The 14,367-nt window shown below is 42.5% G+C and overlaps 1 protein-coding gene across 1 annotated transcript in view; it reads right to left on the bottom strand.

Annotated features, from left to right (window-relative positions):
- Positions 1–14,367, bottom strand: part of WDFY4 (WDFY family member 4) — a 144,522-nt gene that overhangs the window by 22,778 nt on the left and 107,377 nt on the right. The window contains exons 48-52 of the mRNA XM_075107505.1: positions 8,339–8,381; positions 7,430–7,549; positions 6,749–6,866; positions 5,933–6,042; positions 618–771 (exon numbers count right to left, since the gene is read on the bottom strand). Of these exons, the coding sequence (XP_074963606.1) occupies positions 618–771; positions 5,933–6,042; positions 6,749–6,866; positions 7,430–7,549; positions 8,339–8,381 (545 nt within the window). The remainder of the gene's footprint in view (positions 1–617; positions 772–5,932; positions 6,043–6,748; positions 6,867–7,429; positions 7,550–8,338; positions 8,382–14,367) is intronic.

Raw genomic sequence — 14,367 nt, 5'->3', positions numbered from 1 at the left:
GGCTACTTATCCTTTGCCATTAACAATTTAGGATGATTCTTAAAGTATTTCTCCTCTGCCTTAATTGTTAACCAGCCTGTGTCCACCAGAAAAAGCAGTTTCACATTGCAAATGATGTGAATTTCCTGTAAAGTGGAGTGCAGAACTTTTCAGGATGATAGTGAGGACATCTGGCAACTTTAATCACCAGAGACACGAGATTTAATAAAAGACCTTTCACCTACACCACTTATTGATCCATCTCCAAAAGTCAAATTAATGTATTGTTCACAGCCAGATAGACGTGATGATACAAACCAGATTTTCAAAAGCAGCCAACTAGATTGCTTATATTAAAATTGACTTTTGTCTGACAAAATATGCAATTCTTTTGCGCAGTAACTAATATGAACTACAGTTCCTTCTGAGATAGAAACATGGCTCTTCTGATATCATTCAGATATGAGAAGCTTGTATTCTTTTAGCCTTCTTTTAATAAAAATTGATCTGTCATCACTAGAAAGCCTTATCAGTCAGCATAGTCTAGTGACCAGCTCCCAGCATGTGATCTGGATCTTTTCTCTTGGCAGGATGCTGGAGAGCGGATGGGGAACACCGAAGTCCCTTCTAGCACTTACCGAATTCAAAGTGATTAGCATTGGTTAGGAACTCTGGCAGATAGAAGAATTCAGGGATGAGCTCTCTGACATCACTCATGTTGTCCCTTGATGCTGATTCCCATGTGCTCTTGACACTGTGAAACATCCTGTCTGCAACATCAAAACTCCCACCCTGTGAAATGGAAGCAGACAAAAAGACTGCAGTGTGAATATTCTGTTGAACAAAAAGCAGCTGAAGAAGCTTAGCCAATTTTGCAATAATCAGCTCGCCACGTTTGGTTAGGTGATATCTCAAGATCTGCCCTATAATATAAGACTGTGATCTTATATTAGGGGCTGTCTTAGTCCTGATTTGTAGGTATGTAGGTTGAGAATACCATAAAAGCTTGAAGGCATAGTATAGCTTCCAGTAACAGAGAGGCAAGCAGAAATGATCACGGGCAGCTTGAGAATATCGGCATACCCATTATTAATGCTTCTGAAGGCAATTCACCCCTTTTATCCTGAAGTGATTTGCAAGTGGTGGAGACAACTTCAGTGTTTTCACTTCAGTTGTGACCCGCATAGCTGTGAACACTCATGTGCGATCCTCCGGAGAAAAGCCTTTGGGCAAAGAGGGTACCACCGAAACAGCATTCATCAGCTCCAGGCAAACGGGAAAGGCCCAGGGGGCAGGAGCCTGCGGGGACTGTTCATTCCTCATGGGAAGGAGGGACAGCATAAAGAAGGGAAGAATGTCTGGGTCCCAAGCTGAATTACTATATAAGGAAGGAGAAACAAACTACCTCATGTCCTGAGAGCATTTGAACATGTTTAATTTAATGAGAGTCAAACACTAGACAAAAGCAGCCTTAGAGCCCTGGACATGACTCTGAACTAAGGCTTCAAGAAGAAAGAAAGAAAAAACAATAAGAAAAAAGCGGCCCACAACAAAAATCAAACTCACTGACTCAGGAGTGTGTGCCTTACATTGGAACCATAATTCCTGCAGGACTTTTAGATGATATTTCAGATACTGTATCTATTTGTGAAAATCCAGGTTCACCTTTATACAGGGATCCCTACGTTGAGCATGAAAGGATTTATTTTAAAATAAAATTGCTAGAATAATGGAATCAAAGAATCAGCTGTTGGAGATCATCTGAATGAGTTTGTCAGAACGAACAAGCTGTTTCAGAAAAACAGTGACTTTTTAACTGTATGAAGTGACAGAACCAAGTTGTTTCTCAGTACCCAGTTCAGGTACTGACAGCAGTATAGCTGCCCAGCTGCAGCATGCTCCCAGGCTAATGTATGTATTTCTCATTGGGGTTAATTAATTTGTATTATATGTCATGGGGCGTAAAACTACATCCCACTGCCAGGGCTCAAGAGAGATTGTCAGACATAGAACAAGTATCTTTAATCAGTTCCACAGTGCAATGAGAACGTAGGAATGATTGCTCATCCTCGGCCATTCAATCCTCAAAGCTCCTTCACTAGGCAAAAGGAACGAGACAGAAGGATTGCAGAATGAAGACACTAAAAGGCAGAGGTGGTGCAAGATTAAATCTGTTAATGAATATGAGGTGCAGTCAGGTTCTGTTTATGGCTGACCTCTTGAGGAAACTTGATAGCTTTTGGTTAGTTTTCTCTCTGCCTGTAGACTGTTGCATGTGCCAGATGAGGAAGATGCTGTCCTTCTGCACAATAACAGTCAGCTGAGTCTTTGACTTGCAGTTTATTAAATAGGAAAACAACACCTAAGCATCCTCATGCTGTAAGAATGGGATCCCACTCCCATGGACCAGACAAACCCTGAGCAGCAGTACCTACATTGGATTCTGATGGTAAGGACCACGGCCCCTTTGACCCCTCTAAGTACCTGCACACTTATGATGCAACTCCTTTGAATCTACAGACTCTGCTAAGTCTGGGAACTGCACGTCAAGAAACAGTATTTCCCATTATTTTTTGCTGGGGAGAAACTACCCTCATGGATAAGCAACCAAAACACAGAAGTCAATAAACCCTCTGTTCTGAAGCCATGTCTCCTTGCTTGTCTTTTGAGATAGACTCCAGCCAAAAGTCAACACATATTCCAGATGGAAAGATCCTGAGGTGAATTCTGACCAGGTTTTTGGTCCAACCTCATGTCTAAATGACAGCATAGTTGTGCTTTACTTCCTTGTATTTGATGGCCGCCTTCCTTATACCACTGACAACTGTGAAGCCTTCCCGCACCCACTCCAGGGACTGAATGAAAAAGTGGCTAATCACATGAGTAGCCTAGCTGGAGTTAATCTGATGCACAAGGTCATCTTGTTCTTGATCATTATTAGGCAGGGACCCTTGGAGTCAAATTCAAATTGAAATTAAAACAGAGTAGAAGAAGGACTATAAATAAATCAACAGCTAACAAGTATCTCATTGAAGCATATTAAAGAGCTTTGTATATTTAATCTGCACACAGCGTGCTGTGTCTGGTGGTGATTGATGCTTTTTCATCTTTTTTTGCAGCTTTTATGAGAGCTGATGGTAATCTCCTGAGAAACAATATGATTTGTAATAAAAAGATTACCTGTATTAAATAAAAATAATATATACATAGGAAATGCTGTTAGCGCGACAAATCTGGTTAAAGATATTACCACTACGAAAAAATGTGATTTTTTCCCTGGCTGTCTAATTCATTTTAGGGAAAAGTAATATCTTTAAAACTTAAGCCTGTATTATTTATAAAGGAAGCAATAACTGATTTTCCCATTTCCTATATTAATAAATTTATTTGCATATATTTATATCAGAATTAATGAGTTTTCTCTCTCTCTGCATGCAAAAACTGCACTGAAAGGGAAAAAGAGAATCAAGAATTGCTTTATGCCTTTAGTTTGCAAGTTGACATAAACTCTTATGGCTTTTCTATAGCTAGATACAGTAAGTCTCTTTTCTTTCCTTTGAGTAGGGGCCGTATACTGTCGTCAGGAATACTGGAAATATATACTTTTTAGAACTACAATTCAGCAGGGTACATACAAAGCAACTAGAGTCAAAGTGATCTCTAGAGAGAAGTTAGAACTACTCACGTTTATAAAACCAGACATCCTAAGATCCTTGGCGGTGCTTTAAACCCAAAGACCAAAAAATGTTTCTAAGAGATGCTTACGAGGGTGCAAAGACTTACCACACCCCCAGAGTTGCTGAGAAGTAATTGCCGGCCGACAGTGCCTAAACGACTGTTCAAGAGTCAGTGACATAACGAAGAGTAAGAACCCTGTTCTTTTTGAGAGGTAAATGCCAGGGAAGGTCAGCTGGCTAGCTGAAATGCAACAGTGGGATAAGAATAAAAGGGGATAAAATTTGAGTTGAATCAAAAGCCAGTGTCACTAATTATTGAGGGCATAGAGTCCTAGAAAGCCTTTCCAACAAAGACACTTAACACAGAAACCTTTGCTGCTTTTTTTGTGGTGCTGAGATCGACACCTGAAAGGAATTCTGGGAGGTACTTGACTAAGGTGAAGTGGAAGGTACCATCCAACGCCTGTCTGATAAGCCAGTCTTTCATCCATTCGAGTACAATACGCAAAGCACATACACAATTTTCTCCAGAGTCAGATCTCAATACACTTAAATAAAATGTGAAATAATAAGGTTTTGTAAACTCCTGTACAGTTCTCTTACTAGAGGCAATGCTTCCTCACTGCCGCCTTCTGTGGTCAGGTGCAAATCAAATCATTGACTTGCGAAAAAGGATGGTACGCCAACATCAGTTTTCACAAGGTGTGCACCCAAGTTTTTGCATTTCCTTGTCATGTGCATTCAGACTGGCAGTCTGCAGTTATAAGCATAGTTTTTCCACCTTTTAAGATGCTGAGAAGCTTTCACAGCTCCCAACTCAGCACCCTTCTGAGGTCTTAAGTTTGGGATTACTCCTTTTCCAACCTGCTCTTGACTTGAGCGTACAGTTCTCAGGCCTGCTGTTTGCCCGACTGCACCTCACAGTTAGCAATTCCTAAGCCACCATGGGACCAGCAGCCTTTGAAGGTAAGTGTCCCTACAAAAAAGCTGGTTACCTGCTAGATCACACATAAACACTGCTGCAAAGCAGCTACTCAGACTGGGAACTTGTTATGCCTGGAAAATGTGCCAGTGACATACAGCAGCCTTTGTTGTTTACAACAAGAAATAACTGCTCCACAGTCATTCATGACTACAGCTAACATATGGCTCACAGGGGGTGATGGTAACCATTGCCCCAGGTGGTTCACTAACCCATCAGCTACTGCTGGTAACAACCAATATCATAGGGCTTATTACTTAATTAGCACAGCGCTTTAGTTGTATTAGTTCATTAAAAAAAAAAAAAAAGGGGAAAAAAGACCAGCACAACAGCAAAGCACTTGGAGAGCTGCAGGAGGCATGGCCAGTCCTCACCATATGTACAGCAGTCTCTGAGTGTCGCATGTTCTGGCCTAGCTCTCTCCCTTACATTGCTCCATAAGGATAGACAGATATTAGGAAGAGACTCCTTGAAAAAATACACTTTTGAGGACTTGTTGTCCTGGTAGACCCTGCTATAAAACAACACATATTACAGAAATAAGGGTCACAACTGCTACAGCCCAAGCGTCTGTGCTTGTGTGTCCCCAACCGCCTGCTGAAGAGGGCAGTCAGGAAATTTGGTGTGCCTGTATGCTGACCAGCTGGGAAGGTAAGCACAAAGTTCAGTATCCATGAACCTCAGTCCCATAGGGAGTGTTTTTGGCACCCTAAACCAGTGGCAAGTTCAGAACAAGCTAAAACAAAACATTCCTTCTGGAGCACTGGATGGAGTCTCACCCCACTTCTCCTTCAGGGAGCGGATCCCATGATCCCTATAATTCCCCACCCACCAGAACCTGTGCATCCTCATCTGGCCTAGGAATGCTCTTAATGCCACCGCAGCCAGCTCCAAGTCCTTACCCATAACCACATTCCTGTATGGACATTTGGGCTTAGAATCCCTACCGTGAAAGTCTCATATGCCTCAAAGTCAGAAGCTTACGTTCAGAAAATTAGTTAAACATTGTCTTGGTGTTTGTATGCCTCAGCTCTCATAAAATGCATCACAGGACCAAAACTAAATAATCCTTCTCCCTCAGAAAGAAACAAGATCATCAGGCATCAATCACGCTCCCATTAAGATGTTTTCACTGAATTCAACAGACACAGGATAGAACCTTCAGTGAGCCCAGAATCCACACTGAGTATACAGAAAATGTCAAAAGAATTAATCCCTCTTCATTACACAGCCACTATGATGTGCTACATGGTTCATAATGAGGTGTAGGAGGGAAACTATCTTGCCCCCTTACCTGCAGAGAACAGAAGGTCTGGGTAAATGGCTCCATTCGGACCAAGTAAGATGCCACTATAATTGCTGATGAATAGTGAGTACAGTAATGGCACTGGGCTGACAGGTCTCCTGCAAATTGGACACAAATCAGATTTCAGTGCAAAATATCACCATTTTAAGCCCAGAGCATCCAGTTACCACAGCACAATTAAATAGGGTGCAGATCTTTAAAGCAGATGTGTTCAAGGATCTGTGAGCAAAAGCACACTGTGCATATTTGCATTGAGTGTGCAGTTACTACCACCTCTGTATGTTCTTTTTTTTTTTGCATTCCACATTTCATTTTCTGAAGAATAAGGCCTCTAATTTTCCAGACCATCCCCTTCCCCATTAGTACCAAAAAAGGTCTTGATCTCCAGAGGTCAACAACCTTAATGTCCTGTTTCCTTTTCTTACAGTAGCTGTTAGCTAAGCTGCGTGCAGCAGTCTTCTACACGCAGCTCAGCTAACAGACAAGACAAATGTGTGCAGCTTAGTTAACAGAGCAGTCTTTTCTAGGGAATGCTGCTTTATGCTGTAGCTTCTCTTCCTGCCCAAGGGAAGAGGGCAGAATGCAGCAGTACAAGGCATGTAAGGCAGTGCTTGCAGGAGTAATTTCTATTTGAATCCTCAACCAGTTTGTATCCAGAAGTAGGAGGATCTCCTTGATGTGGTGCTTCCCTTCACCACAGCTCTGGAAAGTTTTTGGGTGACCTTTTCCAAGGGACTCATCAGCATTCCCAAGGGCCTAGGGAACTCAAGCCTCTGCTGTCTGTTAGTCTCCTAAAACACTCACCCTCACTCTTCTCCACCTCATTGTAGCGCTGGATGAACTTGCGTTTCCTCTCTGCAGTCTGAGCTCCCATGGGCTTTGACAGGTCCCGAAATGTATGAGGATTAGTAAGGTTTAGAGTCTGAAAAGCAAAAGCAGCACAGACGTGGATTTTAAGATTCATTAAGATTCATTTTAGACATCATTACTAGCTCAGCGACACTGGGTAGTGGCTGTGCTGGAAGTGTCACCTATACAAGGCCACAAACGCAGTGCTAAAACATCCATCTCCAGAACTGGGATGGGACTTGGAAAGAGAGTGGCAGCATGTGCCACTGAAAGGACAGCATGTAAAGGAGCTTCACAAATGAAGGACCTGTCAGGTTGCAGATTGCTCTCAAGGCTTTTCTGTCCAAACCTCCTTGTCAGGTCACAGAAGCCTGTTCCTGCCTGACTGCTAAGCCAATGCAGCCAGGCCTTAACTAGGTAGGTAGCTGAGAGATGTTAATCTGCCTTTCTGAGGCAGAATGTGGTCCTCAGCATGCCAATTTGAAGATAAGGCTAATCTATAATCAGTACAGTTCAAATTAACTCTCTCAAATTTTGAACCCTTAGCCTAGACCCCTCGGCTTCAATGACATCATTCAACAAACCGTTGTGTGGTTGCTATCAGAGAAAGCACAGAACGCTGCAGCAAGCACCGACCTCGGAGTGATAGTCAGCAAGGACCCATGGAAACACAGGATATTGCATGTAATCATTATAGCTGCGGCCAGCCAATGTGTTCAGGTACATGAGGTAATCAAAGTTGCTGATCTCCCTTTTCTGCCAGGGAAAGGAAACAAGCATTAAAATCTCCTAACCCCACCCCTGAATACCATGCCTCAAAGGCACCCTCAGAGTCCTGTGGTTCCCACACCCACCAGGACAAGAACTATATGTAGTGTAATCAGTCACCCGTTGCCATGCACATCAGCACAGTATCTCATATATGACAACCCATTCAACAGATTCTGAATCTTCATTCTGGCTCTTGTTCAGACAGGCCATTTGCATTTGTCTATAATCAACCCATTGCTTTTATGCTGTATTTTCATAACAGAACACTTTCCCCCAAATTTAAAAGTGAGCCAAATTCATGCAATCTGTATATTGGAAAATCCTGGACAACTGCCTGTACAGAAAAGGCTGCACAAAGTGCTACGTATAAACAAGAAGATATAGATTTCTTCAACATGTCTTGGGTCACCAAGATCAGGGGTACAGGAAACTAAATGCATCTCTCAGCCCAGCAAAACATCTGGGAAAACAAGAGGTGCACTGATTTAGATGTACAGGTGGTCTGTGAAGGGTTGATCAACTAGGTGGCTCTCTTTAGTCTCAGTTTAAAAACACGCATAGAATCACACTTAATCTGCCAGACAGTAGCACCCTATGCAAAACCTCTGCAATAACCAGGTGTAAATACTCTGATCTTCTTGCCAATAACCTCACCTCCAGCAGCAAGAGAGCAACTTAGGCCATGAAGTACATACGTACACATGTCCGTGTGCAGACACACAGACAGGTGCTGATATTCTTCGCTTAATGATGCGCAACCAAGATTTAGCTTACCTGCCACTTCTGGAGCATTGTCTTTTCCCCTCCTGAGTGTTTCCTGTATGGACAAACATTTGATTGAAATAACCTGCTTCACAACCACAAGAGAAAGTCAACATATTAACCTCTGTGCTCCCTGTGCCCCCTGCTCTCATCCCACAGAAATGAGAGAACACCAACACTAGAATGCTGAAGTTTCGTCATTGACCAAATCATTCTAAAACCAGAGTGTCATCAGTTAGGTTAGTGCTGCAGGATGCAAGTTTCCTTACTGCTTTCAGTAGGAAGGCAGGCTCTGCCTCATGAACAGAGATGGCCCAGCTTCAGATGGCTGATGAGTTCATCAGTCAGTCGCTCGCCCTGTGATATGCTGACTCTCCCTAAGCCACTTGCCAGTCTGCTCCTGAATTCAGTGCCACTTAAAGTATGATATTTAATAAAGAAAAAAAGAAGGAAGTAGGGTGGTGGCATTTAGGATGGATTCTGTTTGCCTTAAGTTATCGCTGCAAACTGCAGTGGTGATGCCACACAGCAAACTACAAGCATTCAGAAGCGGACTTGCAGGCAGAGATGATGTCCGTGCAGGAGGGGCAGATGGACACCTGGGCACAGCAGCCTCCTCAGCTGTTCCGAGCTAAGCCACACTGCTAACCAGTCTGTGCTCCCGCTGTCATCCCACTGTAGAGCTAGAGTGCTAGTGACAGGTATCATTAAGGCTGTCTGTTTCTATTCTGAAGCCGTGTTCTCAAAGGCTCATGCTTTTCTGAAGCATTCTGAAAATACTAGCTTGAAAACAGAGGTCTCTCAGCCTCCATATCACAGGTATTCTCTTTGCATCAAGCACTTTGAAACTAATGTAGTCCTTAAAAAATGGGTTACCATTTCTTAGTTGTTTTTTTTTAAGTAAGAGAGTAAATATGTTTTTTCCACTTTCTTTGTCCTCAAAATGCAACTTCTTACTGAAACTTTAAACAAAAAACAAACCAGCAGAAGGCAGATTCTAAACAGGGGAACTCACCTGAAAATGTGAAAGGGTTGAAGGTTCTGAGCAAGCAAAGGTGACATTTCAACTACACTGAGCTAGAAGGTGTGTCACTACCTGAAGACCATGGACTTGCTCTTGTCAAATCCTAGAGACCAAACTGAGGCAAGTGACATCTTTTGGATTAAAGAAACTTTAAACATTTTAAACTTAAAGTTTGTAAAATTAAAGATCTGCCAAAGTAAACAGGGTTAGTGACATGCTAACTGGTGGTAGGAGATGCTTTTCTCTTTGAGTGTACAACGTTAATCCTAACGTGCCAGCTCAGAGACAGGATTACTAACATCTCAAAGTGTAAGGAAATCAGTTCAGCTGTAGATTATAAAACTGATACATGTATAACTAGCTGCTGTTTTGCACTCTTATGCTCTGTATAGGATCACACCAGAAATTAACAAAGCTAGGCCTAAAGCAGCCTCAAAGATCTAAATAAAATATTGGAATCATCTATGATCATTAGAATTTTATTGAATTTGCAGTAGCAAATTCTTGTAAACTACCTGTCATGATTATGAATCATTACTGCCTATTCAATCCTGGACCAGTTAATAGTGTACATAAAGGGAAAACACTACGGTTTACTCAACATAGTATTTTATTGCTTGCCTAGGCACTCTGTTCAGAGACAAGTGTGTAGCTGAAGGAAGGAGTTTGTATAGCCTAAGTAGTAACCTATTTAATGAACAAACATGAAACCCAGGACAAATTCTAGCTCATGGCCTACAACTCCTAAGCTTTGTTTAGTTCTCCTGTTAGCACACAAAACCTAACAATGATAGGCTCTTTTTAGAGAAACCAGGCAAAACGAAAGGTTAGTTCATATCTGATGTGGGAAAATAGGATCTTCGCTCTCTGTCCAAAAAAATGAAGAGATTATAAGATAGCCTAATTTACACAACAGAAACCAGAAGAAAGTCCATTGACTAGAACAGAGTTATGGTGGTTTTGCACCCTCAGTTTGAGCCACACATAGCTCAAGAATGTAGGAATTCTAAAGTAGCAAACACATATTTTGAGCGCTGATCCTTTACAATTCATCCCTCTCACACTATACGTAGATTTCCCCACTGTCCTTTGTAAGGTCTCCAACAGACATTTGGAACTCAGAGAGAGTATCTCAAAGGGTTGGAACAGGATCCGGACTCCTGGCACTATTTGAGGTGTGGTTGGGTTACGGCATTTGTTGCAGAGGGATCAGGTTAGGTTCTTCCCTTTCCACAGGGGCAGACTCACTAAAACTGCCCAGGTTTATTTTGGCTGAGTTAGAAAGCAAGGAGTTATGTAATGTGCAAACCTGCTCAATCCATCGGTCCTCCAACATTTTAAAGTGGGACCATTACAATGGAACTAAAATATACACGGGACTAAATTGGGCTAGTCTGTGTGTATGTTATGCAAGTTTGCATAATATGTGTTGGGTTGTGGGTGCCATGACCCTGTAGGGGAACTCTTGCTCTGCTCGTCACAAGCCCTGAACAGCTAATAAGGACTCTACAAGGGCCAAATCAATCCTCTTTCTGCTGACTTTGGAAGCTCCTATATAACTCAAAGAGGTCAATGAGTTCACCACATCATGAAAATACGTAAAGCTAAATATAGGCGCTCTGCTGTAAGAGCCGTCCTTCTGGGTCTCAGGGGGCCAGGCAGGATGCTCTGTCCAAGTCCCCAGAGATCTGGAATTCTGATTCTCCCTTGTTGACTCGCAGGGGTTTTAGAACATGAATTCCAATGCAGGCAGCTCAAGCCTGTTCTTCCCTTTTCCTTGGTAATCAGTCAGCATTCCTCCAGCCAACACCCCGTAGCCAGGACAGCAAAAGCTCAAAGTAAAGCAACTGCAGCAAGTGCATTTAAAAATAAATAAATAATCAAAGGCTGGTTTTAAAAAGAGGCAGGAGAAGTGCTCTATAAATGTAAATAACTAAACTTCAAGAGGGGGTGAAGTTACGTGAAGTCAAGAGAAGTACCTACATATCCATCTAGATCTAAATCTATAAGATATTTGTAGGGCACTAGGCACTGCAGCATCTGAACATGATGTGTACTAATGATGATCCACCTTTGGCTACACTGTGCATAAGTGATTTATTAATCCCTCTTCCATTAACATCAGACTATGATCTCACTCTTGTGATAGCCAGTGCTCTCCATTTGCTAGAGACAGGTGGACCTCAACTCATTTGGAGATTCATTGCAGATGAGATAATCTCAAAGGATAAGATTTTGCCTCCACTGAAATAAATAATAAAATTCCAATAAACTTAATTGGTTCTTAGACTTCACAAAGCTGCTTTCATTTGCTTCATGTCTTCCATCCTCTAGACTTCTTAAGTCTGCAAAACAGTGTGAAGGGTCTCTTCAAACCACTTTTCTTAAAGAATCCTTGCAATTACCAGTAGTATGAAGAATATCCCCTTCCTGGTATGCCACAACCTGGGTCCAGCTCCTACTATTAAAAGAGGAAAGAAGAGGTCAAAAGGAACATCAATTTTCCCTGTGAAACAATTGGGTATCTCTCAAGCCTCAGGAAAGTGTTAGGTTAGATTACTTCAGAAAAAAGGTACAGGGTCCTCCTTGTTTGATTGTACCATTCCACCCTCAGGGTATTCTTACTCTGTGCTCAAAGAATAGAGATATAATACAAAATAATTTATAAGTAAGTATAATATTAAAGTAGGGTTCCTTGAAGTAGGATGTCTTGAAGGGGCTGGGGAGGGGGAAAGGAATCTCCCTCATTTACAGAACACTGTTTGCACCATGTGTATTCACAGGCTTAATCCAGACAAAGGGATAACATTTCCACTGTGCAAGCGCTGCACCCAGGCACACTTCAGGTCGCAGAAGAAAAAAATCAGGTAGATTCAGTGAATTCGTTGAGGTGAGCAGAATGCAACCTCCAACCCTGGAATCAGGCAACAACATCAACATTCTCAGCTTCTTTATGCCAATAATATTCTAGCCCCATTATCAGCAAGAGGGATCTCAGCATTGTGTCTCCTGTGGACAATACCTGCCACAAAACACACAGGTATTTCTCTTCCATAGTTCTTTTTTTTTTCCAGATACTATTTTGAAATTACTGAAACCAGTTACTAAAAGCTTGAGCTTGGTAGGCCCAGTCATAGAGGCAAATTCCAGTAAATTCACGTTACAGAGGGGAATTTTTGTACCAACTGCACTTTTGAAGGGTCACAGATAGATGAATATAATCTGCAGCTCATCTGTGTCCCTACCTCTCCAATCTGGCACGTTCTAAAGATGGTATCACAAATGTTGCAAGTTTTAGCACGCCCATAAAAGTATCTCACACTGTGTAACAGCCAAGTAAAATGAAATAGCCAAGTGACTAAAATGGACAGTTAAGGCAACATTAGAAGCTGACGAACAGCTTCTAACCAGGTCCAGATGCTTTTTCTTTCTGCATAATTTGAAATCTAACATTTCCAAGGCACTGCAGGCAGTTAGTTCAGTTCTTTTCCCTCCAGCTTGAACTTGCATGCTGGAACCAAGCATTATGCTAATGATCTCCAAGGGCCTAGCACTGCTGTTGCTTAGGAACAAGAGTCTCTCAGGCTGCAGAAGAAGAATTAAACAGAGAGACCCTGGAGCTGGGGAAGTCCTTTTTGCCACTCCTGCCCCGCACACTCACGTATGCAAGTTTCTTGAAGGGCTGCCATTTTCCATCAAGGAAGTACGATTCAGAATTTGCAGGACTGTGAAAAGGAAATTGTCCTGTGCTCCCTGCTTTATTTACAGACTGAAAGACTAATACATTACTCAAAGAAGAGTAGGCAGAGGACGACTTCACAGTAACAGAGCATGAAGGCTCATCTCACACTACCGAAAAAACCGAGCAGCTTGTGACATCTATACCTCACCTTCTAAATCTTCCTAGCTGCTAGCCGGTAAGATCTGATGCAGGGGGGCAGTCTGGCAGAGTTGTTAAGATGAAACAGTATTTTTGTTTCTTTTTCATGGGCCTTGCTTTTATACGTGAGCTTGCACTATGGGATAGCACACTGGCTTTGAACTGATCTAGAAAAGTAAGAAAATTAAGGAAAAAAACCCCTCTCTATCTCTTTGCTCATGACAGGATTTGGTCTAAATCTGCCTGTTAGTAAGAGACTGCATTTAAGATAGTCAGTGAATTAATCTCCCTTCAACAACAGCTCGTATCTAACAACAAAGAAATGGTAACAGGCTTGTAAGCAGGGAAATAAAAACCTACTCTCACTGGAACTGCTTGGCTTCATGCAAAACCATTCAGTGTACAAATGCTGGTTTTAAGCTTTATATGAAAGTATTTCCACAGAGCTATTCCCATGGGTGAATCAGAACATGTCACCTCACTGCTTTCCTGCCCCCGGAGAGGTGCAGGGCGTGCGGAGCTCCGCTGGGCTTGGCAAGTCTGCTCTGCAATACGCAGACTTCCAGGAGGAATGACAGAGGAAATTTTTCTCACAGACTAGTTCAAGATGGGATCAAGATGGTTCTCTGCAGCTTTGGGTGCAGTGAAGTAGGAAGCAGCAACCCATGGGAGGAAGAGAACCAGCAGAACCACAGGGAAGGAGGTCCTGAAACACCCAAGACAGTGTCTCAGGCAGGTGGTCTGTTCTGCTCCTGCCAGCCCTATGCTGAGAAAGGAAGAGAAAGGTTTGGATAGAAGAGACTGCACCATCAGAGTCCAAATCCATATTCTTCTAGGATCGGATCTCCTCCTTAGGACAGGTTTAAGCTACAACGGGTCATGACTGGGCCCTGTGCAAGTGCTTAAGTGCGCATAAGGAGTAATGTCTGATCCTTCCTTGCCTCAGAGAGACACTGACAGTCCTAGTCCTGATGCTCAAGGTCTGTTCCCTCCCTGCAGCTCCCAGCAACACAAGGCACCACAGACAGCATAATGCCCTTGACACACACTTTCTATTCATTTCTATTTCTGTATCAGGTCAGCCTGATCCACTCTGGGCCTGAGAAATACTCATAAAACTCCAGAGTTAGCCCTGGG

This window comes from Phalacrocorax aristotelis, chromosome 12 (assembly GCF_949628215.1).
Source record: "Phalacrocorax aristotelis chromosome 12, bGulAri2.1, whole genome shotgun sequence".
NCBI lineage: Eukaryota > Metazoa > Chordata > Aves > Suliformes > Phalacrocoracidae > Phalacrocorax > Phalacrocorax aristotelis.
Note: the sequence above shows the minus strand (reverse complement) of the source record. Positions and strands in the feature narration are given on the sequence as shown.